General features: G+C 40.6%; 3 protein-coding genes across 6 annotated transcripts in view; all 3 read left to right on the top strand.

Annotated features, from left to right (window-relative positions):
• The first annotated feature begins 697 nt into the window (after positions 1-697).
• Positions 698-4,266, top strand: calhm3 (calcium homeostasis modulator 3). Of its 2 annotated transcripts, none has more exons than XM_017421676.3 (5): positions 698-849; positions 940-1,267; positions 1,789-1,916; positions 2,007-2,134; positions 3,783-4,266. In XM_017421676.3, exons 2-5 carry the CDS (start codon positions 981-983, stop codon positions 4,230-4,232), a joined length of 993 nt encoding a protein of 330 aa, XP_017277165.1. In that variant the 5' UTR covers positions 698-849; positions 940-980; the 3' UTR covers positions 4,233-4,266. The 2 variants fall into 2 exon arrangements, with proteins under 2 accessions (XP_017277165.1, XP_037829661.1); XM_037973733.1 differs by having other exon boundaries at positions 709-849; positions 928-1,267.
• A 5,127-nt stretch (positions 4,267-9,393) lies between these two features.
• On the top strand, positions 9,394-12,807 carry LOC108239151 (calcium homeostasis modulator family member 2). 2 transcript variants are annotated; one of them, XM_017421677.3, is made up of 3 exons: positions 9,394-9,496; positions 9,799-10,381; positions 10,922-12,805. In XM_017421677.3, the coding sequence occupies exons 2-3, from the start codon at positions 9,830-9,832 to the stop codon at positions 11,333-11,335; spliced, it is 966 nt and encodes a 321-aa protein (XP_017277166.1). In that variant the 5' UTR covers positions 9,394-9,496; positions 9,799-9,829; the 3' UTR covers positions 11,336-12,805. The 2 variants fall into 2 exon arrangements, with proteins under 2 accessions (XP_017277166.1, XP_024862908.1); XM_025007140.2 differs by having other exon boundaries at positions 9,481-9,596; positions 10,922-12,807.
• A 32-nt stretch (positions 12,808-12,839) lies between these two features.
• The window catches only part of ncapd3 (non-SMC condensin II complex, subunit D3), a 21,339-nt gene continuing 7,168 nt past the window's right edge, over positions 12,840-27,010 (top strand). For both annotated transcript variants that reach the window (XM_017421646.3, XM_017421647.3), the window contains exons 1-24: positions 12,840-12,953; positions 13,552-13,724; positions 15,651-15,813; positions 15,969-16,135; positions 16,874-17,038; positions 17,135-17,196; positions 17,276-17,363; positions 18,173-18,306; positions 19,435-19,507; positions 19,636-19,761; positions 19,953-20,205; positions 20,867-20,905; positions 21,137-21,229; positions 21,341-21,414; positions 21,549-21,683; positions 21,764-21,984; positions 22,801-22,992; positions 23,088-23,185; positions 23,277-23,386; positions 24,489-24,596; positions 24,821-24,935; positions 25,167-25,262; positions 25,345-25,583; positions 26,077-26,156. In XM_017421646.3, coding sequence (XP_017277135.1) covers positions 12,902-12,953; positions 13,552-13,724; positions 15,651-15,813; positions 15,969-16,135; positions 16,874-17,038; positions 17,135-17,196; positions 17,276-17,363; positions 18,173-18,306; positions 19,435-19,507; positions 19,636-19,761; positions 19,953-20,205; positions 20,867-20,905; positions 21,137-21,229; positions 21,341-21,414; positions 21,549-21,683; positions 21,764-21,984; positions 22,801-22,992; positions 23,088-23,185; positions 23,277-23,386; positions 24,489-24,596; positions 24,821-24,935; positions 25,167-25,262; positions 25,345-25,583; positions 26,077-26,156 — 3,056 coding nt within the window. In that variant the 5' untranslated portion in view covers positions 12,840-12,901. The remainder of the gene's footprint in view (positions 12,954-13,551; positions 13,725-15,650; positions 15,814-15,968; positions 16,136-16,873; positions 17,039-17,134; positions 17,197-17,275; positions 17,364-18,172; positions 18,307-19,434; positions 19,508-19,635; positions 19,762-19,952; positions 20,206-20,866; positions 20,906-21,136; positions 21,230-21,340; positions 21,415-21,548; positions 21,684-21,763; positions 21,985-22,800; positions 22,993-23,087; positions 23,186-23,276; positions 23,387-24,488; positions 24,597-24,820; positions 24,936-25,166; positions 25,263-25,344; positions 25,584-26,076; positions 26,157-27,010) is intronic.

A 27,010-nucleotide genomic window follows, 5' to 3' on the forward strand; every position in this document is an offset into this window, starting at 1 on the left:
TTACAATTCATTTTTTATTTGCAATGGAACAGATTATACATATTAAATGTTTAAACTAAAAAATTGTACCTACATCTCAAAGTTGGGACGGGGGCAACAAAAGGCTGTAAGAGTAAGTGGCTCAAACAAGAAACAGGTGGAGAAGCGTTTGGCAACTAATTAGGTCAACTGGACACAGGTCAGTAAGAGGACTGGGTATAAAAAGAGATCTTCAGGCCCTTAAACAGCCCTGCATTAAAAAACAAGTCTGATTCTGTTCTGGACGTCACTACATGAGCTCAGGAACATTGTCTGTGAACGCAGTTTGCTGTTCCATCAGTAAATGCTGCTTAAAGCTCTATCATGTGAACAATCTGTGTACCAAAAAGCAAAAATTAAATAAAAACATTAAAAATTAGCTGAAAACTATGAGAAAAGATACATTTCTTCATGAACATTTATTCCTCAGAGCTTTAGTGAACGTAATCACAAACATGAGATAGTTTGACCAAAACAGCTGCAACTTCATCCCTTCTGAGCTTAATCTCAGCTCAAAACTCTGACGTCAATATGCATTCCTTCAAGGAATGCCAGGCCTTTTAATTTAAATCACATTTCAGGGCCAAGCACAACCAGACAGCCAAAGGAGGAAGCAATGCTGCGCCCTCTTTTCTCTGTGTGAGTACCACTTTAACAGCAGCACAGGGTGTGTCCATACAGCCGAGTCACCTGCTCAGGTGTTTTCATGCTTTCTCATACTGTCTTTAGATCACTCCTGAACGAGCTCTGTGACTAATATCTTTGTAGAAAAAAAAGGCTGAGGTGGTTTGCAGGAATTGGTCATCTGTAGGATTTATTTCACACTGTCAGGTAGGTGCTAAGGAGTTTTGTTTTTATATATACATAAGTGAAAATTAAAAGCTTTTGCATTTCTTTAAACTAAAACAGGAACTATTTTAGTTTTCATCCAGAGCTCCTTGCTGTCCCCACCTTCCTGAGTTATGGAGCGACTGAAGTTAGTCCTGCAGTACTTCCAGTCCAACTCTGAGTCCATCTCCAACGGCATCTGCATCATCCTGGCACTGGTTAGTGTCAAGCTCTACACCAGCTTCGACTTCAACTGCCCGTGCCTCCCTCAGTACAACAAGCTGTACTCCCTGGGGGTGATGATCGTACCCCCAATAATACTGTTCTTCTTGGGCGTCCTCGTCAATCGGCACACGGGTGTCATGATGGACGAGTGGATGAGGCCGGTCGGGAACAGATCCAAAAACCCTGCGGTGGTTAAGTGAGTGAAGACGATTTTGCTCCCACTGAAGCGCACAGTCAGACAGTTCTTTCCAAAGACATTTTAGTCGTCTGTGAATTGAAAGTTTCCGAACCAGTCGCTGTTAATAAAGCAGCTTCACTGGCTCAGTGCAAAAGAAAATATCTTGAAGCAGAGCTTTCATCCTCATGGTAAAGCTATAAAGGCTTGGTACCATCATGATTTTACAGAACCAAAAACTTAATCTGACAACACGCACCAAAGATGGAGTTGTGACGTATTTATCACAGAATAGTTCCAAAAAGAAACTTTCTTTCAGTACTTTGTTGGAGGCGAATAAAGCAAAAAGCAAATTTTAATTGACACAAATGACATGCTGAGGTATGCTAACAAACATGGCAATTAAACAATGTTGGCTGTATCAAGAAGTACATACAGTTCAAATACTGCATCTGTTTACGGTCACACTGATCATGTTTGCTGTAAAGTCGGTCTGTGGAAACATGATGTGGTGGAAATTCAGCTGTACGTTTTTCCTTCAGATACCTGTTTTCTGCCATGATCCAGAGGGCCCTGCTGGCGCCGATGGTGTGGATCCTGGTCACTTTGTTGGATGGGAAGATCTTCATCTGTGCTTTCAGTCTGAGTGTAGACCCTGTGCTCTTCTCAGGTATCAAAAACACAGGAAACAAATGCTCTGCACAGAAAAAATATATATATTTTTTCCCCCTGTGACGTATATTATAATACGTTTCCCTAGGTGTGCCCAATAACACGGGTCTGGATATAATTAAAATCATGGCCAAAGTGCCCTGCAAGGAGGACGTCATTTTCAGGAACAGCTCCTTCCGTAAAGCAGTTTCTCGCTATGTTCGCTGTTATTCCCAGGTAAGCTGTCCTATCACGTAAGTACACCCGCTTTCACTTTTACTTCAAAGGTTTTATAAATCGGGACACAATAAGACAACATAAAAGGTGTTTTTAGTTATTTCTTTTTGCAATGCCAAAAGCTAAACACAGAAGCAGTGCCTTCTTTTTGATAGCAGCAGAAACCTGAAGTCCACATTGTTTTTGTCTCTCTTTCAGACATTCTACAGTGTATAATATAGTACAAACCTATTTTTGTTTGGGATTATTATCCTGTTGCATGATTTGATTAAGGTCAAACTTAAGTCCATCCCATGATTTAATAGCTTGTAGAACCATTTTTACCAACAATAACTTGTTGTAATTGTCTTCTATATGATCTTACATAGTTGGGAACAAATTTTGGACCACTCCTTTTTGTTTTAAATGTACCTTTGTGTCATTGACTTTTGCACAGCACACTTAGGTTTGGTTATATAAAAGATGACACTGTGTAGTATGTGTTTTAAATAACCTGAGATTTTTTTCAGACTTATTTATTGTTATTATTTTACCTAGTTTCAAACAAAAGCAGCTGGACTCTTTTAGCTTTGGACCTTTGTCAACCTAAACTAAAAAAATGTAGTTATCAGCTTTTGAGTTGCAGTGAGAGACGTCTTCAAAACTAAAAGAAAAAGCAGTCCAGTTTCTTTCATTTCATTTGAACCTACTAGGATCACCATGCCTTGGATGAGCAAGAACCTCCACCAGCATACTCCTTTTTTAGCTTGTTATTCAACTACAAAAACACATATTTTACAAGGATTTTCAGTCAGCGATGTGCTCATGAAGAGCTCATTTTTGCATCAAATCCCTAGAAATGGTTATGTGCCACTGTCTGATGTCTGATGTAATCAGCCATAAGTTTTTTTAAGACAGCATGGTGCTAATGTCAGAGGTCTGTTTACTAATTATAAAGACACTTCAGTTACATCTCATCATTTGCTGCTTAAGGGCTTTCTAGACTGGACAAAGATTGATTAACTTTAAGGTAAAACCATTTTAGCCTTGCACATCCATCCATCCATCCATCCATCCATTGTCTTCCGCTTATCCGGGGTTGGGTCTCGGGGGCAGTAGCCTAAGCAGGGAGACCCAGACTTCCCTCTCCCCAGCCACTTGGGCCAGCTCCTCCGGGGGAATCCCAAGGCGTTCCCAGGCCAGCCGAGAAACATAGTCCCTCCAGCGTGTCCTGGGTCTTCCTCTGGGCCTCCTCCCGGTGGGACGTGCCCGGAACACCTCAACAGGGAGGGGTCCAGGAGGCATCCTCACCAGATGCCCAAGCCACCTCAACTGGCTCCTCTCGACGTGGAGGAGCAGCGGCTCTACTCTGAGTCCCTCCCTTGCACATTAATTTGAATTTAAAATAAGCCTAAACATGTGACACCAGTCTGTCAATTGATAAACTCATAAGTTTGGCAATAAATAAAAAGCAAAATGTTCCTTTAATTAACAGAGATGGTCTTAAAGTAGAACAAAGAAAGTATTCAAAGGCTAAACTGGAAAACATCTATTATTCTGATGATCAGGCCTTTGTTGGTTGTTTGCTCACACACCCTCCAGTCACAGGGGAACATTACGTGACGCTGCCTGATGCTCCTGTGTTGTTTGCGTTCCTCGCCCTTTGTAGGCAGTGGGATGGTCCATCCTCCTGTTCCTGATCATACTGGGAGCGATGGGACGCCTCATCAAGCCCTGCTTCGACGACCACGCCGGCTTCCTGCAGACGCGCTACTGGAGCAACTACCTAGATGTGGAGCAGAAGCTCTTCGATGAGACCTGCGTGCTGCACGCTCGCGACTTCGCCCGGAAATGCGTGGTGCAGTTCTTTGAGGACATGAGGGAGGACACCGTGCTCCGTCTCCCGCATCCACCCTTCGTTTCCACGGGTAAAGAGGGGTGGGAGGAAGAAGAGGAGGAGAGGCTTCACGGGATAACGAAGCAGGATCAAATGGACCAGCTGCTCGATAAGTGGTACTACAGTAAACCTGAGCTGGATGTGACTAGGATTGCTCACAGGCCGAGGGCATGTGTCACCTGGGAGGACCGTGAAGGGAAGACTTTATACTCTGATGTGTAGGATAGACTCAGCAGTGATAATTGTTTCTCCGTTTGGTGATAAATGCAGATTACCTTAGTTTAGTTTAGAAGCGATGCTGCGTTCCATTTGACTTGGAAGTCAGAACTCTCTCCTTGGATTTATAAACTCCATTTTATTCTGGCTCAAAGGAGGTTACACCAGTATGGTTCACTCTCTGACTGGACTTTCCTATTATTAGTAACAAAAGTTAACAACAACATGCACTGTGTTTGTGCATGCAAACACAAAAGAAATTTATTCACTAACCCAGGTTGTAGAGTATTTCAGACTGATTTACTGAGCGTCAAACAGACAGAAAGGCTTATAATTGGCTCTTACCAAGGCAGCCACAATGGGATTTTGGTTTTGGGTCTGGCTAAGTTACTTTCTGTAATTCTGATTTGCTGTGTTTGATGTAAGATGTCAAGTAGAGGTCAACCAATTATGAGTTTGTCTATGGCTGATGCCATTCTTTAGAAATCAGGGCCACTGATGGCCGATATAATACACAGATTTTTGTTTATTTTTGGGAAATATGTATTTTTTTATCTAACAAAATATAACAGTAATTGTTTAAATTAAATAAACATATATTCAACAACCTTTAAAAGAACTTGAATGCTTAAAAAAATATATAGAAGCGCTTTCTCGTTAAAAAAAACTTAATTGTGGGCTACAGAAAGCTGGTTGTAGCAGCTGCTACTACTGCGTCTTCATTGTCCTACTTGGAAATTGATTAAGCATGAATAGGCACGGTTGTTTGTCAATTTTAAAAATAGTGTGAGTGCAGAATGAGTTTGCTTGAATTGGATCCATTTTCCATTCCATTATTGTGATGTTGTCATGTTTGAGTGAGCGCAAACATTAATAAACTCCGAACAAAGCTAATGTAATTGCTTCTGCCACAGGCTCGTTAAAGTCACCAGGTAACCACAGCAGGTGCATCTCGCTAACTGTCAGACTTATGGGATATATGTTCCATTGTAAAAAGCTTCGGGACACCACTGTTGTAGTGGGTATTTTACCTCATAATTAAACAAAGGACTTAAGGATTGAGTTAGTAATCTCTGTGATAAAAAGATTATACTTTCTACACGTTATCTTCAGAGGTGATAACACTTGTAGACATTCTGGATTCAAGTGGTTTTCTCTGGATCACTGTGACCAAACCACTGATAGTCATGACGCTGCAGTTTCATTTGCAGCTTTTTACTTCAACACTATAACTCTATAACTAATAATACCAAAACTGGAACATCCATCTCACCACTGTTCATTCCAGAAGAAGTTGAGGATTAGAGTGATGTCGCTTTTATTTTTCTGGTGTCTAAACTGTGGACACAAGTGAGTTAAAAACAGGAGATGTTTTGCTTCTATGAAAATCTCCTCTAAGTTTTTTATTGATTTATTTATGTATTTTATTGTGTTCAAGGAGGGAGCTGATCAAAGCTCTCTGACTTTGAGGAGCTGTCCACATGCACACCTTTGTTGTGAATATCCAGAGTTCTTTTTTTTATCTTTTCAGGCTTACATTGTCATACAGTATGTTGTTTTGAGAGCCCCAAAACTGTAATTCTTGAAAAACAGACCACCGGGAGTTGAGACATGTCAATCAGGCTCTACTCCAAGTCTCTCCTGGATAACTGAACTTTCCACCCTGTCTCTAAAGGTGAGCCCAGCTACTCTGCACAGAAAACTCATTTGGACCACCTGTATCTGCAACCTTGTTCTTTCGGTCACCACCCAAAGTCCATGACCATAGGTGAGGGTAGGAACGTAGACCGACAGAGAGTATTGCCTTGGAGCTCAACTCCCTCTTCACCACAACGGACCGATCTGTCTGTTGATCTCATGCTCCGTTCTTCCCTCACTTGTGAATAATACCCAGAGGTACTTAAACTCCTCCACTTGAGACAGCACCTCATTCCCAACTCAGAGAGGACCCAGTTCCAAGAGTAGTTTATTTGCCACAAAAGAACAATATAAAACAGGGACCAGTCTGATTACCCTTTAGCCTGACTCTTAGGTTTTCCTCGTTATTTATTACTCTATAGTCTATAAGACTAATGTTGTGGCCGAAAAAATATTAACTATTGATAATTATTTGACAGAACATCACTTCATAGATGATCAGACTATCCCTTTAAAACACTAAATCACTTGATAGTCCAGTGTTTTGTGACTCATTTAAAGTTTAAATGGTATTTATTGGTGGAAGTATTTCAAAGTTGGTAGCTGTTGAAGAGCACACGTTTTTGAAGACTGAAGAGTTCTGCATTGATTTCAATGGGAAATTTTGAAATAGAATTAGTTGTTTTAAAAAAATAATAGCAATTGTAAATAATTTTAGCTGTAATATCCAGAGCAAGATGAACATTTTAAAGTTTAAATGGTTTTAAAAGCACAAAGAATGTGGAAGTAGTTAGAGTACAACATCCATCAGTCCATTTTCTTTGCCCGTTTCTTCCTTTCTAGGTCGCGGAGAGCTGGTGGCTATCTCTGACAGTCAGTGTGCAAGAGTTCATCTGAGAGTAAACCTGAGAGTACACTTGTCCAGGGTGTGACCTGTACCCTGGACAGGTCACAAGTTCATCACAGGGCCACATAGAGACAAACAACCATTCACACTCTCACTCACACCTAGGGACGATTTAGAGTTACCAGTTAATCTAACATGAATGTTTTTGGTCTGTTGAAGGAAGCCTGAGTACATGGGGGTGAAAACAAAATCCATGTATGCACGGGGAGGACATGCAAATTCCACACAGAAAAGCCCCAGACCTTCTTGCGGTGAAGCAACAGCGCTAACCACTACTAGACTACGTGCCGCCCTAAAGTACAACAAACACATTGAAAAAAAAACAAGATCACTATAGTCCGAATGCTGAGTCAACACAGTGAGCAGATTTTTAGCCACTTCATTGTGTACTTCTTTATAGGTTTACTCACCCTGTAAATGTGTGAGGAAGAAATGTACATGTCTGAGGACATCCTGACTCCAAGAACCTGCCAAAAAGCAACATCAGTTTGAGTCACCTGTTTTTTGTAGCTGAGAGCTCGGAGTGCTTTCAGTTCACAGAAGATTGTGGTGTCAGAGGTCACTGTACACAAGTGAAATTTTTATACTGAATGCTTGAGAGCTGGTTGAGGCATCTATAGTGAAAGTGACATTCTGTCCCAATGGGGTCTTTTACTAGTATAGGAAAGGTCATTTGAATATGTTTTGGGTGTGGACTGATTGGTTTTGCATGTAGTTTATTTTTGCATGCTTACACACACACAGTCTGATAAACACATGCAAATACATTTGAAACCAAACTAACTTTATAGATGCGCACTACGAATCTGTTTTTGACTTCATTTGATTAAGTTTGCTGTAAAGGTAGCTAAATAATTGAACAACACTAATGAAGTAAAAGACAGGAAATCTGAAAAGCACTCCTCTCTGTTCAAAAATTCTACACAAAATGACCACAAATCCCAACTGTACTCAAAGAAAGCTGTTTTCAGTTTTTAAAAAATGGCACTGTATACTAATTGGACATTAGCAGAAGACAACTCATGGAATAGGACATGAAAATATTTGAAGATTAAAGCTTCTAGAGCTCAGAAGGACCAAGAGCAGTAATAAGGAAGTGCCTATTAGACATAATTTAAGAGACACAAATAGCAAATGAGAAAAAAAATTATTTCAATAATGTTTTATAATGCTAATATGAATACTGAACTAAGATTTATCAGGCAAATGTACTGTGTCATATTTTGTGGTAAAAGTATTACACCTATTTTCACTATGCTAATTGCCTTTTTGCTTCATCTTTAAATATGGTTGGAAACTTGTGTTAGAAATGATTTCTGAGCTAGTGCTAATGACAGTTATGATCTCATAGGTTATAGTTTTGAGCTAAAGTAGGGTTAGGCAACCCTGGTTCTGGAGAGTCACTATCCTGCATGTTTTACTTGTTTCCCTGCTCAAACACACCTGATTCAGTGGTTAAATTATCTCTTCATGTTCTGCAGAAGCCTGTTAATGACACACCAATTCAAATCAGGTGTGTTGGATCAGAGAAACAACTCAAATATGCAGGATAGTGGCTCTCCAGGACCAGGGTTGCCTAGCCCTGAGCTAAAGGCTAATGTTGCCCCTTTTCTACCATAATACTATAATGCTGACCATTTTCATTATGTTGGTTTAGCTTTTCACCAGGCTTTTATTGGTTTACTTCAAATGTTTAAGGGATGGCTCTATTTTATTGAAGTGGGGCTGTCTGAAGAACTTATGGGTACTTCAGACCCTTGATGATTACCTAACCTATCAAGGGTGTACCCTGCCTCTTGTCTGGTGGCCACTGCAGATAGGCACCTGGGGCCTCATGTACAAAGGATGACTACACACAAAAACTTCAGAGGTATCAATAATGAAATTACCATGGGAATGTGCGTAGTCCCATACTAACTTCATGAGATGAGGTCCCTCTTGTTGACAGTAATCTGACGAGATGTCAGGGTATTGCCAGCCACTCAGACTCTGACAAGTTCAGGAACCTGAACATCTGCACAAACAGAGCTTATCTTTTCCTGTTTAAAAGACGTCCTGTTAGCAGGATCCCTGGACTGCCTCTTGTAACGACAAAGAGTAATACAATTTGTTAAACCATGTGACTAAATTCTTTTTAGATAAATGAATACATAAATCATCAACATTCATTTTTCAACACAAAACATTTTATAATTAGAAGAACAGATTTAATCTCTGCATACATCACGTTGTTTTGAGTAAATAAAAAAAGAGTAAGTACAATCTATACCTGCTGATATGATGTTCCAAGTGTGTGGAGCCTCAGAAAATAAATTATCCAAACAATACCAAGGATTCCGTCATTACAGAATGACATTTAATGCAGAACAGTTGCTGGAAAGATGAGTGTAGGTCATGGGTCATAAAAAAAGGGGTCACTTCATGTAACACACCATTCAATTGGAAAATTATGCCTTGCATTTGCAAAACTTGGAACATTTTATGTCCTCAACTTTTTTTTTAACTTTTTATCTCAGTGTGCATCATTGTCTGGGCTTGCCCTGTTTTGTCACTACATCGCTCTAGGATCTGCAGCACATGTTTTTACTTACAGACCACAGATTTTTATTTTTTCCACTGCAGAGAAAACTGAAGGGCTCTGTGAGTCATCCCTTGTGCCCAGACAGCGTAATACCGATTCAACATTGCAAGCAAGAAATGGATCTGCTCGTCTCAGTCTACAAAGGTACATTTATTTCGATGGATTTCTTTTTTTCCCCCAATATGTCTCTGCTGTATGTGTGTACAAGTGATTACAAAGACTTGAGTCAGGACGCTGCCAGACCGTAAGTTTACATAACTTCATTCAACAGACGTTTGTTCATTCTCAATGTTAGGCTCCTTTTTTTCTTCATTTAATGACGCAAACTTGTCACAAATGTTCTGCCATCTTTTCACGCAAAATGAATCTATTTATATAAAAGTGTTGTAATAACCAAATGAATCATCTATGCTCCTTATTCAGTTTTTCTCTGTGTCTCTGTGCAGTTTGACATAAACCAAGCTCTCAGGTCCCACCATGGCTGTTGCTGCACTCATCACAGAAAACTTTAAGTTCATGTCCCTCTTTTTTAAGAGTAAGGATGTGGTCATCTTCAACGGTCTGATTGCTCTTGGCACAGTGGCTGGCCAGACTGCATACACGGTTTTTGCCTTTCACTGTCCGTGTTCTTCTGGGAGGAACTACCTCTACGGCCTGGCTGCGATTGGTGCTCCAGCTCTGGTATTCTTCCTCGTAGGAATAATGATGAACAGGAGAACGTGGGACCTGCTGTCTGAGTGTCGGCTCAGAAAATGTCAGAAACTGTCAGGAGCTGCTGCCTTTGTCCTGCTGCAAATCATCGTGGGTCGAGCTCTGGTGGCGCCGCTGACGTGGGTGATCATTTCATTTCTGCAGGGTCATGCATATACCTGTGCCCTCAGTGAGTTTATTGACCCCGGGACACTGGAGAGTTTCCCTTCAGGTCAGGGGTCAGAGGTCATGGCTAAATTCCCATGCGTGGAAAGTGTTCCAACGTCACTGCAGAGTTTCTGGGCAGGAATTGAGCGACGACTGAAATATGAATCACAGGTAAGGCAGGACTTTTAATGAAGCCTATCACCCACCATCGAAAGGTGAAAGGATGATTATGTTTTTACCTGTGTCTGTGTTTTTTTTTTGTCAGTACCATTAACAACATATCTCATGAACCAGTTGACAGATTTTATTGAAACTCTCATAAAGTAATCATTAGATGTACATCTACAACTTGTCAACTTTTGGAGGCGACCCAATTAAGGATGGCCATCACAGCTAGCTGACATTAGCCAATATATAAATGGCTTTAACTCAGTCAAATTTACAGATATTGAGCTTAATCTTGGTCTGGTAGTAAACTAAGAGTCGCCCTCAACACATACTCCAAACGCTAACACATATCGCAAGATCTTACAACATAAGATCTCTAATAAAGTCATTTTCAAGGTTTCAAGGTAACTAAAACGCTGTCATTCCTCAACATGAGATAATCTTAGTCTAAAACTCTGGCATAAAAGGCGATATGCGTTCCTTTTTTTGTTTTATAATTAGTCTAACAAGATAAATGCTAACCAAACGGTCTCCTTCTTTCAGCTAATTGGATGGCTGTTGGTGGCAGGAATGTCTCTGACGGTGTTCTTCATGCTGTGTGTGAAGCGCTGCACTTCTCCCCTCGGCGACCAGCAGGAAGAATACTGGTCCCTGTACCGCTCGCATGAAAATACCCTGCTGCAACGCACAGCATCTGTGCATGCCCAGCTCCTGGCTGCACAAAACGTCAAAAGCTTTTTTGGCTTTGTGGCGCTGGAAAAGGAGGAGAAGGAGGAGCTGATGGAGCATGAGAGAGCTAACCCAATCTGCAGCACAGACTGGAACAGAATCACCGGGGTCTACCTGTACAGAGAGAAGAACGGACTTCCTCTCTACAGCAGGCTCAACAAATGGGCAACATACAACCTGGAAAACAACACTGAGGCCCTGGAAAAAGAAATGGATGTTCTCAGCTGACAGCGTTCTTCTGTAAGGTGGACTATAATGTGTATTTAAATTGAGACAATATGAAATACATACATTTTATTACTTATAGTCAGCTTTACATTTCTTTTTGTTTTATTTATATTTTGTTGATGTTAATATACATTTATTTTTGCATTTTAGGTTTGGGATATTTTTCAAAAATAACAAAATAAAACAAAATAAAAGAATTTTTATATGAATATATGTATTAACCTAATGTACATATATGTACAACATAACTTTGAAACTGTCACATTTCCAAATCTACTTTCCATTTATTTGATTTTGAAACAGATTGGACACTTAGTGAGCTTAGCTAATGCCACATTAGCTGTCTTCTGTCTATACCCCAGATTTATTGCCTTTTGCACAAGTCAAATGGGACAGGTGCACATGGTAGACCCACCCCACCCGTCTCGGCTGTCATGCTTTGCATAAGATTACCTGTTAGACAGAGCCAGACTTCTACCAGCTTAAAGTTTAGAAGCAGCTCTGATATGTACAATTTTAGTATTATACTCAGACAAATCAGTAAACAGATTCTAATGACTTCATGGGTGCCAATTTTTTTTTTAAAGGTCGCATATGGCCCACACATTATACCTTATTTTTCAGCTTCTAAACTCTAATGGATTCTTATAATCATGGGTGCCATTCATGTCTTTATCAATGTCCTTTACCAGCGAAAGAAAATACTGCTTTCTTTGCTGTGGTGTGTTAAGACTTATCATTGACACCCAATGGTAAAGACTGTATTATGTTATTGTTTAAACCATTTATCTATATTAACTCTGATTGCCCCCTCATCAGCACCAAAACTTCTAACAAGAACATTAGAAATATTGCTCTAAGAGAAAAAAAAATTTCTTCTCCATCTCGTGTTTCTTTTCGGTCAAACAATTATGAAGATATCAGCTGGAAACAATCATAATTGTTACTAAGAAAATACTTACTGACAAACCAAATAAGAAATAAATCACTTAAATTTATTCACAACTGTTGTCCTGTTAAAACATGTCTTTAAAGAAATATATATAGCACTTGGATAACACGATAAAACATAAGTGCATCTCTTTATTTGGAGTTGATCTCATTCAAGAATCTTCTAGACTGATTTGATTAACTTTTTCCAAAAATCTTCTTAAAGAGAAACACGTTTTATTTGGCATAAAGAAAGGTAACCTTGAAAAAATGAAATGCTATACGCTGTTTAACGGTTTATGAAAAATATAAAATACATACCTCAAAATGTTGGTATCAAAAAGATAATTTTAATGTAATACTAGCTAGTTTTAACATATAAATTGATAGTTGAAACATAGTTCAAATTATAAAGCCGTTTATAAATGGCTTTGAAAAACTATCTAAACTCTCGAGCATAAATTTGTTATTATTGTAATACTGTTTTTTTATGTGTTAAAGTAATCGGTGATCTGTACCTATTGTGTAAATGTTCAATTTCAATAAAGCATATTCAAAAGAAATCCGGGAGTAACTTTAAAGTTCACTGCGCATGCGCCTCAGTTTCAGGCGGGCTCTTTTGAAAAGATAAACAAGATGGAGTTGATGTCCGCGCTACAGTTTCTGAGATTACATGAAATACCTGGAGGTAAACCGAGATATTTTTTTTTTCTTGTACTCTATTATGCTAAAGTTTATACTGTGTTAGGCTATATGTAAGTCGCTTAAAACTCAAATGGCTTCGGCTCTGACAAGAATTTCCCGGCGGGTTCTGGGTCTGCTTCTCCTCATTTATGATGAAATCCATTTAACAGAAGAAATAAAAACAAAAGAGACAAGAAATGGCTGGTATTTTTGTTTTGTTATATATTAAACAGAATCTGACATAAACAAGATGGAGTTGAACAATTAACTCACCTGCTGAAGCTGTCAAACCAGCTTAAATTATATCAACTTTTATTTTATTTTTTTTTTTTAGTCAGTGCTGTATTTAACTAACAACTAGGTAAATCAAGCAAATAGATAAATAATACATTGTGCTGTAACTTTACCAAAAATACACAAGTTTCTCAACATGTGTGTTTAACTTCAGAAAGGGGTTAATTATAATTAACACTGGTCAAAAAGAGATACAGATTTATCAGAGCCACTAAACAGACTTTTATCAGACTACTGAATGTAATACACATACTCATCGAGTGGAAATAAAGTAGATATGTTCTGGTTCTTTTGAATGTGATTTCCAGACTGGGTGGATGCAGTGTGGGAATTGGAGTTCACGGAGAGGAAACCACTAGATGACCCTGTAGGAGAGGAACTTCGTGCCTGTGAAGACAAGGCCCTCAGAGCCCTATATAGCTGTTTACAAGCACATGCTGCTGAGCTTCGGCAGTCTCTAAGCAGCGACACGAGCTCACAGGTACGATGAACTGACCTGCTTTATTTTGGGTTTTTCCAAGCTCTGACTTTGCCTCATCAGCTATAAGGAATATAAATTATTAAATGATTCACAAGAGGGATTATGTTTTGAGATGCTGACAGCTGCACATGGAACAGATTTTTTACTATACAGCACCCCTTTACAAATCCTCTCATTGAACATATTTTTCCAGTGATATGATTTCCAGTGTGGTCATTATTAAAATATTAATGTTTACAACATCTATTTTTTTATACTTGTGTGATTGCAGTTTAATTTCAGAGTGTTGTCCATAAATAACATCAGGGTTTTAAGAGTGTAGTTCTGACAAATGAGACAGGCTAAAATAAGACTTTCATTAGATATTCTTCTTCTGATATTGCTGCAAATTCCCTTCTATGCCTCGCTTAAGTCACTATGATGCCTGACAGGAGCTTCCATGTTGTACAATGGCAGGTGCATGGCCAGTAGATGGATGGAATTGCCCCGTCCTGAGGGTTTTTAATGATCAGGACTGTCCGGCCTTGGGTCAACCACTCAGGGTGGGTCCCTTCCATTAGCAGCTGGTTCATTTGTCCTTCTAGGTGTTCATTGACAGCAGTCAGTTTCTTCAGCCAGTAGGTGTGGATCATGTCAGACCCTGGTGCAGTCCGGCTTTTCATACCTGAGACTCTGTCTTGAAAGTCTGCCACTGTTATAGTTACTGGTTCTTGCTCTGGGAGATTGGTGTGTTCAGATCTCAGATCCTGAAGCCATGGGGCATTATCATTGTGTGATGCCTCCCTCTTCCATATGCTTCACCAGTATTACTCAGCCTCAGCTCTGGGTGGATCTACTCTCGTATTATTCCCCTGCCACTGAGTACATTTTGGATGGTGGGGTGGAGAATACCCTGTTTATTCTCCTGGCTTCTGCTTCTTGAGTGTACCTCCTCAGGTGAGTACCCAGAGCTGTGATTTATTGTTTGGCAAGCTCTAGAGCCTCAGGTATGGACAGGTTGTGGTATTTCCATGGGAGGTCTTCCTTCATTGCATCTTTCTGTTGTTCTGACAGCTGGTTGATTTTTCTGTTCTGATTTTTAGTTTCCAACCTCCTTCGCCATGGGAGGCAAATCTCCTTATGGCTTGTGGTCTTGGTGATAAATTATAGTGCTGCTTTTACATTTTCTAGCAGATTTTCAGAAGGAACTTAGCCTTGGAAAGGGTACAGGTTTCTAACTTGACCATGGTCTTCAGTCTGAAGTCAGCCATCCTTGTATTTAGTTCATCAGGGCTTTTCAATTGGGCTTGGTACCCTTACTCAGATGGTGGGCAAGGTAATATACTTCCCCCGACCTGTCCTGGCCCCTGCTTGCCGTAGCGTCTTTGTTGTCAATCTCTGGGCATAATAGCAGATTCCTCTTGCAAATGTTTAAACACTGGGTTAGATTAAATTCTTTCCCAATAAAACTTGTACAGATTTGTGTAACAATTATGCAAGCATGTGTGAGGGGAAAGAAGGTAGCAGCTGCCTTATCGCCCACCTAGTCATGGCTATAATTAACTTCAGTTCAGTTGTTTATATATTACCAATTTTAAACTGATGTCATCTTGAGGTATTGTGTGCAAAAAAGAGATGAACAGGTCCAGTGAAAGTTTACTCATTCCATTTGATCTAAAATATTCACATTTAGTCTTATTTAACATTCAACCCAATATAATCAAAAAAGTTCCCCCTCTGTTTGGAACAGAAAACACAGATTTCCTCATACTGAAGAGTTTTTATTGAGCTCTCTTTGGTGTTAACATGAGAAACGCAATGGACATTTTGTTAAAAGACGATAAGGAGTTTAAAATATTCCTGTTCGCTAAAGCAAAACATGAGTCAATTGAGTCTTTTCAGCTGTCTGCTGACACCATTAAGCGCTGTCTGTGTCCCATGTTGCAGAGTATCTGGGCAATTCTTGGGGAAAATGGGGTGTCAGTCAAGACTCTGGTTGCCGTTCTGTCTTCCTTTGTCCTGGCGGCAAAAGCCAAAGGGGCCAATGTACAGCAGAGGGTTAACGGACTGTACGCCGCTTCACTCTACCTACTGCTGCTGGGAATCCCAGGTGAGAAAATCTGCACAGTGCTCTCATAAAGTTGGATTAAACAGTGGCAATAAGCTTCTGATTGATTTTGACTGACTGTATTTGTGTTTGGTGAAGTGCTCAGTGTGAGTGAAGGTCTACTTTCATGTGTCTGCATTCATGTGTGTGGCTTCCAGGAAGCATTGCCAACAGAGTTTTCCACGAGGTTCTGTTGGACACGTGTTCTGACCTGACCTCACACTGCTGGCCTCAGGAGTCTGGGAAGAAGCGCAAGAAGGACGTTCTGAAGAGTTCCCAGACCGAAGGCAAACGCTCCAAACCACAACGGAAAGACACAACAGAGGTACAGCACTGCGGAAGAAAGTATAGAAACTCAAATTATTTATTCACAATAGGTTTCTTGTGTCTACAGCTTCATGATGGTGATGGAGGTGCAGTTAGGTTTTATTAAAATAACATTATGTAGAGAAGACCTCGTCAGTATTTTAAAGGAATAGTTCAGCCATTTTGAAGTGGGTTTCTGTGTAAAAGTTATAAATAGATAGATAGCTGTAGATAGCTCTTTAATCGACCTCAGTTTGGAGAACAGTAGTTCATCAGTAGTAGACTGATGAGCTACTGGCTTGTCTGAACATAGCTAAGACCAAAGTTGATTTCTGCCACCTTCAAACGTCTCCAGTTTCCAAAGGTTTGACAACTGTTCATGCGAACACTATTTCATAAACCTTTACACTGCTGTCATTTTTTGCTTTACACAATTATTTACATGAAGTTCTGTGGCATCCAGGGGACACACCCGACAGGAATTTCCTGTAAGAGCTGTGTAATGCAGTGTAAAGGTTTATAAAATGGTGTTTGCAAGAACTGCTAGGAAATGTTGAACGTTAGAGCAGTTTTAAGATGACACCAGTCCACTTTGGTCTTGGTCAGCTCATCAGTCCTGTCAGGTGTAAACTATATTTCTTCACACAAGGTTGTTCAAGAAGCCATCTACAGCAGGCAAGATATTAATTATTTATAAATTTCACACAAAAGTTCAAACTGTTCCTTTAATGTCTAAGCTAATCTGTGTTTTCCTCAGATGGAAATAGATGAGGAAGCGGAAGAAGACGAGGATATTCATTTCTCTGGTAGGGACTTGATGAGGATCAGAGATGCCATTGCTCTTCTGGTTCAGAGCCTCCTCAGACTCCTGCAGGTGTTTTCGCTCAAAGACCGACCGCAGAGCGCCAGCCACTGCACGCAGGTAACGCTCTGTTTCACCTCCACGGCTGCCTCGGGCCGAGCCGCACCGGGCCGGGCCGGACCGCGTGGCTTCATGTCTCCTCTGTCCTCTCTGCAGATCTTCACTAAGCTGCTCTACTTTGAGCCCGTCCTCGGGAAGCCAACCTTTGAAGCTCCACAGTGAGTTTTCCTTCATCTCTCTGTCATGTTGAAGAAACGATCCTAAACATAAAGGCCTGACTCAGTCATCTCTGCACAGAGATCTAACCGAGCTGAAGAGCGTCCCAGAGATGGCTTTCTACGGCCTGAAGCTGCTGTGTTCACCAAAACACGGAGACCAGAAAGAGGTACGGTCTCAAAAACACCACAGTCGCTCTACAGAGATTATAATCTGGATCTCCTTGTGATGACATCCAGTTAGAGTGGGTTGATAGATGTTGTGTTTTGTTGCTTCACTGCCTGGAGTTTTATTAGATTTGATTATAAGTAATATTGTACAGAAGTATTCCTGATTAGTCAGGTTAAATAGGGTAAAACCTTATTTTAAATAATAAAAAAAAATATAAAACTGAAAGTGGTGGGTGTGTATGTATTCACCCACTCCAAAGTAAATACACTACAGACGTTACAGCTGCATGTCTCTTCAGGGACGCCCCTCTAACTCAGTCAGTTTTGCAGATATTGATCTAAAATCTGTTGTGCCACTAACTGGGAGCCATCTTTAACACATCTCCTGAGAGCTAACACATCTCGCAAGGTCTTGCAATATTGGACCTAATGACATTTTAAATGTTGAAGCCATTTCTTCTCATTACAAAGACGATTTTAGTTTAAAACGCCACATGAAAGGTGATGGGCGATATGCATTTCTTCAAGGAATGCTAGGCCTTTCACTGTCCAAAACTGAGATTGCTCTGATTGCTGTCTACTGCAGGTAAGATACTGACACTGCTCATAAACTCTTCAACACAAGCAGAACTACCCCTAAGAGTAGTTCTTTCTACAATTTGGGACTTTTTTTTTCTAGATGTTATAAAAAAAAATAAAAACAAACATTTTAGTATTTGGACAAACCTTACCTGGTTGGTCGGTGTTTATTTTTACACAAAGCTGAATCTTGATTGCCCTGAACAGTTTTCTTAAATCTGTCTTCCAGTCCTTGCGGATGGTGTTTCACCGCCTCCTTTACGTGATCCTGATGATGGCTCAAAACCATGGGAGGAAGCCTTCCCCGCTGGTACCCAACCAGGCCATCATCACCACCCGCGACCAGGCCATCCAGTTTGTTTGGTGGGCAGCTTTGCTTTAATTAAATGTTAACTTAAAGTCCCTAATTTAATTACTCGTTTAATCCTCAATAGGTAGGAATTTTATTGCCCTCCTTTTACACATGTCTGTGGGTGCGCGTGTCTTTGTCTTGAACCACTGTACACAATTTAATGAAACGTTCAAGAAATAATCATCGTGTGTTCATCTACAACTGATTTAAATTTTGGAGTCAACCCAACTGAACATGGCCACCACAGCCAAGCTAACTTAGAAACCACAAAAATGGCGGTGATTTAGTAAATGTTGCGAACGCTCAGAACACATCCTCTGAGCTCTAACAGATTGTGTAAAATCGCATTTGATTGAGCATAATGTTCACTTTGAGGTTTGACCAAAACAGCTACAGCTGTCATAAAATTAATATATATATAAATCTTTGTCTAAAACTCTGGTGTGAAAAGTTTCAGGGGCGATATCTATTCCGTCAAGGAGTGCTAGGCCTTTAGTTTAGATATAGCAGTAGATTATGTTTTATTTGCTCTGCTCTTTTTTTTTTCTTCTTCTTTTAATATTTACCAAACATCACTGGTGTTTTCCTCAGATGGGTTTCCAGATTTCAGCAGATGATTGATCTTAATCAAACCAAAAGTCATCAGCAGTCCCCCCCCTTACATAATAAGGCTCATCTGGTTTATTGTGAATGATTCTTTGTATTTCAGTGCTTGACTTTGAAATACGATACCCAACATGCTCGGAGTTCTCTATTGTTTGAAGAAAAATGTGAAGAACCAGTGATTAAATGAAGAGACTTGTTACATATTTTACTGTCAAACCTATTACATGTTGCTCTAAACCTGCAAATGGGAATTTACTTTTATGCTACTGTTGTTTTTTTATACTACTTTTCCCTTTTGAACTCTTTTGTTCTAGTTAAAGAGGAGCCTTTGCCTTTTTGTACTGTTTGAAGACTGACATCTACTGGTAGCAAAGAGAACTGCAGTTATTTCATATAAAACACGAAAAGGGACATTTTCTAACTTTTAAAAAATCTGTTTTTCTGGAAAATTATTAACAACTTCAACATCTTGTGAGCGTAGTAATCCGTGCGATCCAATGCGCTGCTCTTAGATTGTCCTTGTTTGACTCTAGTCATCTTGTGGAGGAGCTGAAAGAGCTGGCTCTACCTTTCCTTCAGATCCTCCTGCAGCACATCTGCGTTCAGGTGAGAAAACTGTGAAAGTTATTTATCCACTCCCATCCAAGGTGAGAGTTGTGCTGGTTGAAAGTGCCTTGCTGTTGCTTTGTTATTAGCCAGTATGTAAATAGTTATTTCAGCTTTCTGATTCGTAGATGGTGGAGAAAAGTGACTTTCGAAGCCATGGAGCTCAGGCTGTGGGTTTGTTAACGTCTTCGATGGCAAACGAAGACTACGCCCAATTCATCAAGTGGCTTTTTACCTTCTCCAGACACTCAAAGGTAACACATCCATGGCTTTCTTTTTCTTTTGTTTGTTTTTTTTTAAACAGAAGTTGTATTTATTCCCTATAGAAGAACTGCACATACATCCACCTGTAAAGTTTGCTGTCAGTAGCCACAGTCTACATTTCTCTCTGCTGCTGCTTGGATTCCTCTGGGTTCTGTTCGTCCGTCGTTCTGCTTTCATGTAGATGGTGCACCGGCTGTTCTCCGTGGACGTGGTGATGGTTTTGCTGGAGCAGCCCGAGAGAAGTCCGGAGGAGTGCCGGGATAACGAGCTGGCCGGCTTCCTGCCACACAGGTTTCTGATCCAGGACCTGCTCTTCGCTCGGCGGATGGACGCATCGCCCACTGTTCAAGGCCACGCCCTCTCCTGCCTGGCTCAGTGTCTGGAGCTGCCCTCGCTCAACATCACTCGGGCTGTCCACAACCTCTTCTCTGCCAGTGAGAAAACACATGCAAAACACATCCAACTGGAATGCATCAACTGAATTAAAAGGAGAAAACAGATGTTGAAATTGTATATTAATGCAATACTGAAGCAGAGTGTAGCAAATATTTTTTATTTAAAGCGTCAGTTATAACATTTGTGGTTGTAACCAAGAAATGGAGACTAAAGCTGTTTAATTATACTGAAGAAAAGTAAAAATAAACTGTCTTTTGGTTTGATGAATCATAATCAGATGTATATTTTTTCCCATGCATCCTTTTTTTTTTCATCAACTGTGAGCAATAGTGTTTATGTGTTTAAGCAAAATATTTCACGGACCACTGGACAGTTTTTAATGAAACTCATTGTATCTTACTCCGAATAACCTTTGGCGTAAACCCAATTCAATGTGGCTGCCACAGCCAGCTGACTTTAGCAAACACAAAACTAGCTGTAATTCAGTCGTATTTTTTGATATAGAGCTAAACTACGACATGGTTTTAGAGATTATTTTTCCCAGATAGATCTTTTTAAATGGATGTTGTTTGTCCTACATCTATTGATTCCAAGAATGTAGCACAAAATGAATGTTTAGATTGTTTTAACTTGCATCTTATCGAATGTTTTCATGCACTCATGGCCATTAAAGCAACTTGTTTATATTGTTCTGTTTAGCTGGGACTCAGACGGTGTTGGAAGGTGAACCTGCAGAAGGTACAGCCGTTTGACTTTTAAATAAAATATTTCTGTTTCCTGGACCAAGAGTCTGGTTAATTGGTGATCTGTTTCTAATCTAAATTTCATGGTTTTATCAGATTAAATAAAGCTCTTTGCTCTTTTATAACCTACTAATATACCCATTTCATTCAGGATCTTTTAAATGAAATGAAGTTTAACACGCAGACCTGGTCTGTGCTGCGTTTAGTAGATGTGTTTGTGTTGCAGGAACCCTCAGTTTCCAGAACAATCAGAAAACCTATCGGACTCTCCCGTTCAGGACGGTGGAGATCAGCAGTGCCAACAGCTCTGGCTGCGATGGTGAGATTTTCTCCGACGGAGCAGCAGTTTGTTCACGTTTATACTTTGAGACATTCGTACGTTTGTTATCTGGAATTCTTTGAAAGCAGATTTTCATATTCGTTTTTGTAGCAAAAGAGAATCTGGCTCTCCTCCATCACCGAATAAAAAGCTCAAAGGTTAACGTGAGAAAAGCAGCTCTGCAGGTACCCGAGCTTTATGACACGGCGTCAGATTTCTAAATTTATTAATTAGTCACTTGAAGTGATGCCTTTCTGTGCTGAATGTTTGTAGACAGAAGATAACGACTAACATCTTTGCTCTGTCTTCACTTCCACAGGCCTTGCTGGGTCTTCTAAAACACGGTGTGATTCCCATGAACTGGGAGAATCTGGAGGTTCTGTTCGAGCGCACCAGAGACCCAGCTGTGTCTGTAAAAAAGAAGGCCCTGCAGTGCGTTGGAGAACTGCTCGCCGTGAGTCTGAGCATTCTTCTTCGGACGAGAAAAGGGCCGAACGTGGTTTTGTAAATATCGCTCTTTCCGTTCTCCACCAGGCTAAGCCGGAGTGCAGCGGAGTTCAGAAGGCCTGGCTGTATGGTGTGGTGCCGGCTGTGGTGGACTCTGAGAACTCCGTGCAGGAAAAAGCCTTAGAGGCTCTGGAGCAGGTTTTGCTCAATGAGGTGAAACCCTACTCTGCCAGCTGCCACCTGGATACCAGTCAGAAGCTGACCTGGGACCTGCTGGAGCTGCTGTGTCACGAGTGCCAGAACCTCAGGTTGGCATTGTCCAGTATTTGTTTCTTACGAATTTAGATGTACAAACCTATATTGCTCAGTATTTTAAGATATTTGCTTTTGGCGAAGGGCTTTATGATATTGTAGAAAAAAAGGTCTTTGATAATGTCCTTTTTTTTGTTATACATTCATGACATAAAGTACACTGATTTAAATCCAGGATTTTATGTGTCATGATACAAAAACATTCTGGTCCTAATCACATTTTAAAGTAAGGTAAATACAGCTTCAGATAAATACTGAAGTGAGCTTTTCGTATTAGAAATATCTGTTTACCTAATAGGAGAAGCAGTTCAGGGAAAAACTATTCCTAATCCGACTATAAGAATGATGTTGTGAGAACATCTGTCTGACAGCTGAAGCTTGGACCAAACTGGGTCATGATGAAACAGGATGAAACACAGCAAATAATCGACAACAGAGCATCTGAAAAATAAAAGAATCAAAGGTCGAATCAAAGGTCCAGTCAAAGCTCAGTCCTCGTCCTGACTGAAATGTTTAACAGAGCTCTGCAGAAATGCCTCCAAGCCTCAATAAAGTGAAATAACGCATAGAAGAGTGGGCCAAAAATATTTCTACAACAATGTGACGCTGATGATTTCAAACCGTGGATTTTTGCTGTCAGAAGGGGTTTTACCACTTAATGATTTTATTAAATAATGACACTGTATATGCAGCACCATAATAAGTTAAAATTAGTTGCTATTTTAAAAAAAGGAATATATATGGAGGCTGTTTAATAGACTTAAGCTCAGTGGCAACTTCCTTCTGACTCGTTCTCTCTCTCTTCGCTCCAGCCGATATTTCAGCAGGGCCTTCACCATCTGGTCCAAACAGAACAAGTTCACGCCAACGTTCATCGGTCACCTGATCTCACACACCGAGGCGGCCCACGCCGCCGGGGCCTGGCTGCTGCTCTCCAAGGTCGTCGCCTCGTGCTCAAAACTGCCATGCAGCAAGATCCTGGACGCCTGGGACGCCATGCTCAAGTGGGGAGGGGCTCATTTACGTCGAATTGTTGTCATTTATTCTGATGCGGTGAATTTATTTCAATCATCTACCCATTTATTCTGTCTCCTCGTAGGTCAAAGCATGTAAACGTGACAACCTGCTGTCACATTATCTCTGTGATGGGAGACATTGCTGCTCATTTGAATGAAGACACGAAGGACAGGATAGTTGGTAAACCTTGGTGGAAGGGGTGGGGTTTCATGTAAATATGGACTTGAGGAATCTGAAGCTGATAACCCCTGACCCTCCTCTCCCTCCCCAGCTGATCTGATGTCCTGGTTGAAGACGTTCAGTCTGTCTCTGGAGATGATCAGTGCTTCGGTGCAGACACTTTTTCAGCTTGGTTCAAGTGAGGACATCAAACAAACTCAGGTTGGAAAACACGACACCCAAACACCTACTTTATTTGTTGACAGTTCAGTCATTTTGTGATTTGTTTTCCTGAACTTTCTTAATTAAAAATGTTATTGAGCAAATTGTTGGGAAAATGAATGCTTTGGTTTATAAAATTTTGCTGGAAAAGGGCTTTAAATCATTGTAGAGGCAAAATTTTAAAGTCTTGCACACATTTACCTTAATAAAAGGGATAAGGTAAATCAATTCCTTTGATTTGTTGGATCTTTAGTTGTTTATTTTTTCTTCTTGTGCTTAGAAAGTACATTTTAGTCTATTCTTGGAACCAAAAGTGTGAGTCAAACAGTTGCTAAAAATGGGTTGTGTGGCTGGCCGATAGACTCTTGAAGTGCAAATTTAGCTCAAATCTCACCTGGGAGGTTTTTTGTTGGGTGGCCTGAAAAACTGTCCAGCTGGCAGTCGCTAAAACTTTCATAGAAGGTTTGAAGAAACACTAACAAAGGTGATCAAATTGTATGTAAATAATGCCGACTTCATATTCCCTTTAACAAAGTCCATTTTCCCCGTGTTGATGAATAAATCAACACAAGTTTTTTTTTTTTTAATTTAAAAAAGGTTTTCTATATTAAGCCAAGTTTAATAAATGGTTTTGTAAAAGTCTGTAAAGGTTTGTAGTCCTTTTTACCATTAAATTGTAATAATAATTGTTAAACCAGGTTGATTAAAGAGCAAAAACTTTTAAAAAATTGCACATTTTAAGAAGATTTTTATTATACCATTTTCTCTAAAAGCTAAAATTTATGAAAATATCAACCCTAAAATTTGCAAAAAACTGTCCATTTTCATCAACTTCTAAAGCCCACTGACCAAAATGATGCTGTTCTTAAATTGCAGTCACGATCTGCACAAAATCACTCTGAGGGACCTCACAGAAATAGGAGATGAATCAAGTCAATATTCAGTCAATTTTCTAAAACCTCTTCAGTAATTTAAGCTTAATGATTAATCTCAGAGTTTGCTTGGATTAAATGTTTTTTTTAAATCACAGTACTGCCAGGTTAAACTCTTACTTATAGTTTCTCTCCTCCTTTCTCTCTTCGCTCATGTTGTTTTTTTCCAGGCCTTCATGAATCAGCACTGTGGCGAGTTGGTGTCAGTCAGCGAGGCTTATTTAGCCAGCATCATCCTGCGCGAAAATGGCACCCAGAACCTCAACGAGGAACTGATGGTGAGAACCGATGTTAGCCAAAGACTGTATGCAAATACTCAGAAATAAATCTGTACAAGCCAGAAAAACTACATGATGGAGAAACGGACGCACCTTCACAAGTATAACTGTGACAACACAACCAGCATTTACATGTAGAAAAGTTTATAAACTGCTTGGTGAAGAGCATCTCAAGTCTCGTACCCGTTGTCCTCTGAAAGAACTTTCCACGTTCTCTGTCCCAGATAAAGCACTTCCACACGCTGGGTGTGGCGTCACTCCACTGTCCCGCAATGATCAGCAAAAAGACGATGCTGCTGGTGGAGTCTGTCCTGACTGGACATTCGGACCAGCTGGCAGGTATGAGGCGTCCACCTCAGCAGCACATATGGGTTTTTTAGGAACAGAATCCGTTATAGTTTATTACTTAAGTACATTTGAGCGATCATATAGAAACTAGAGGAGAGTGTTAAGGAGCGGTTGTTAAGCTCTTAAATACCAGCACTGTCAGCTGTGTAGCACATTGTTTTAATCCCACCTCGAGGAATAGTTTAATCTGACTGTCAGGCTTGTCCTTCCTATAATGAACAGATTACCAGGAGGAGCTGCCACCATCTCTGCCTCTGTCTCAGTTCAAAGCAAACCCTCTGCCCGCCAGCGTCAAAGCCCACGGCGTCATCACTTTAGGTAAAGCCTCCGGCCTCCGTTCCTGTTTCAGAGCACCGCGTCCCGTTGTTCGCCACCGCACGTAACCGCACGCTTTGCTCAGGTAAGCTGTGCCTGCAGCACGAAGAGCTGGCCCAGAAGTACTTGCCGGTGTTTGCCAGAGAGCTCGAGGTCGGCGCAGAGGTCGCCGTGCGCAACAACATCGTGGTGATCATGTGCGACCTGTGCATTCGGTACACCAACAACGTGGACCACTACATCCCCAACATCTCCGCCTGTCTGCGGGACGACGTCGCCATCATCAGGGAGCAGACGCTCATCATGCTGACCAACCTGCTCCAGGTTGGTCCCGCTCTGTTCTACAAGGAACACTCAGGAACCATTTAATCAGTGTTCTTGGTGAATCACAAGTCATAAATGATATCTGAACAGTTTGAATACATATACACTTTTATTATTTAATATTAGTTTTAGGCTGCAAACGTTTTAAACAGTGTATCTAATACTAAAGTAGGTGGTCTATAAAGAACTAACTGAACATGTTTAGTTCAGCAGAAAACATTCATTATAATTTTTCTGATTGGCAAGAAAAATACTAACATAGTTTTCATGCAGCCGTAGAACGACTGCTGGCTGAAGAACAACGGTTATATAATTGCTACATATCGAGAAACCAGCTGTTTGAAAGAGCACAGATTTTATATTCTGATTTGTTTTAAAAAATAAATAAGTGGCTTCCAGCAGACCTAAGAAAGACAGCACTGCAACAAATACCTAGCAAAGTTTTCGATCGATTGTTCCTAATAGTTTTTTGTTTGTTTGTTTGTTCCTTTAGGAGGAGTTTGTGAAATGGAAAGGCTCTCTCTTCTTTCGTTTTATGGTGGCGCTGGTTGACCCAGTTCCTGCCATTGCCAGGTAATTTACTGTGTAAATCAGATATGTCAGTGTCAAGATTAATATTTTTCTCCACTATTTGCTTGGAGTTTGGCATCATCAGCTGCTGTGGGCTGTAATGTTTTCCTCCTTTTTTGTAATACATTCATTTATGTCTTCAAAGCCAGAGCAGAGTTTTACTTAAGGCAGTATTTTACAGGACTGTGACTGTTTGAGATGAGTTTGTGACTCAAAATAGCAAGAAAACAGGTGATTTTCCGTTGCAGTCTCTTTGGATTCTGAGTGTTTGCGACCAACGAGGTGTGTGGTCGTGTTTTGAGCAACCAGTTTTTTATATTAACGACATATTTTCACGTGAAAGCACCAAAACTGTCTTCTAGGCTTTTCCTCTGAGGTACACTTTAGAAATGAAGAGAGGCAGATTTAGACCAGTTTTTTTTTTTTTTTTATTATTAATGTTCATCATTAATTAATGGCTCTAGGGACGTGGAATGTCACCTCTCTGGTGGGGAAGGAGCCTGAGCTGGTGTGTGAGGTTGAGAGGTTCCGGCTAGAAATAGTCGGGCTCGCCTCAACGCACAGTTCTGGCTCTGGAACCAGTCACCTTGAGAGGGGTTGGACACTCTTTTACTCTGGAGTTGTCCCCGGTGAGAGGCGCCGAGCAGGGGTGGGCATACTTGTTGCCCCCCATCTTGGTGCCTGTACGTTGGGGTTTACCCCGGTGAACGAGAGGGTAGCCTCCCTCCGCCTACGTGTAGGGGGACGGGTCCTGACTGTTGTTTGCGCTTATGCACCCAACAGTAGTTCAGAATACCCACCCTTTTTGGAGTCCTTGGAGGGGTTACTGGAGGGTGCCCCTCCTGGGGACTCCCTTG

The sequence above is a fragment of the Kryptolebias marmoratus genome, linkage group LG22, assembly GCF_001649575.2.
Source record: "Kryptolebias marmoratus isolate JLee-2015 linkage group LG22, ASM164957v2, whole genome shotgun sequence".
NCBI classification, from domain to species: Eukaryota; Metazoa; Chordata; class Actinopteri; order Cyprinodontiformes; family Rivulidae; genus Kryptolebias; species Kryptolebias marmoratus.

What these genes read in the sequence shown, in the direction of transcription:
- calhm3 (XM_017421676.3), top strand. Translation starts at nt 981, where the DNA reads ATGGAGCGACTGAAGTTAGTCCTGCAGTACTTCCAGTCCAACTCTGAG. An exon ending in AAAAACCCTGCGGTGGTTAA is followed by an intron (nt 1,268 to 1,788) that starts GTGAGTGAAGAC and finishes TTTTTCCTTCAG; the next exon opens with ATACCTGTTTTCTGCCATGA. An exon ending in ATGTTCGCTGTTATTCCCAG is followed by an intron (nt 2,135 to 3,782) that starts GTAAGCTGTCCT and finishes CGCCCTTTGTAG; the next exon opens with GCAGTGGGATGGTCCATCCT.
- LOC108239151 (XM_017421677.3), top strand. Translation starts at nt 9,830, where the DNA reads ATGGCTGTTGCTGCACTCATCACAGAAAACTTTAAGTTCATGTCCCTC. An exon ending in GACTGAAATATGAATCACAG is followed by an intron (nt 10,382 to 10,921) that starts GTAAGGCAGGAC and finishes TCCTTCTTTCAG; the next exon opens with CTAATTGGATGGCTGTTGGT.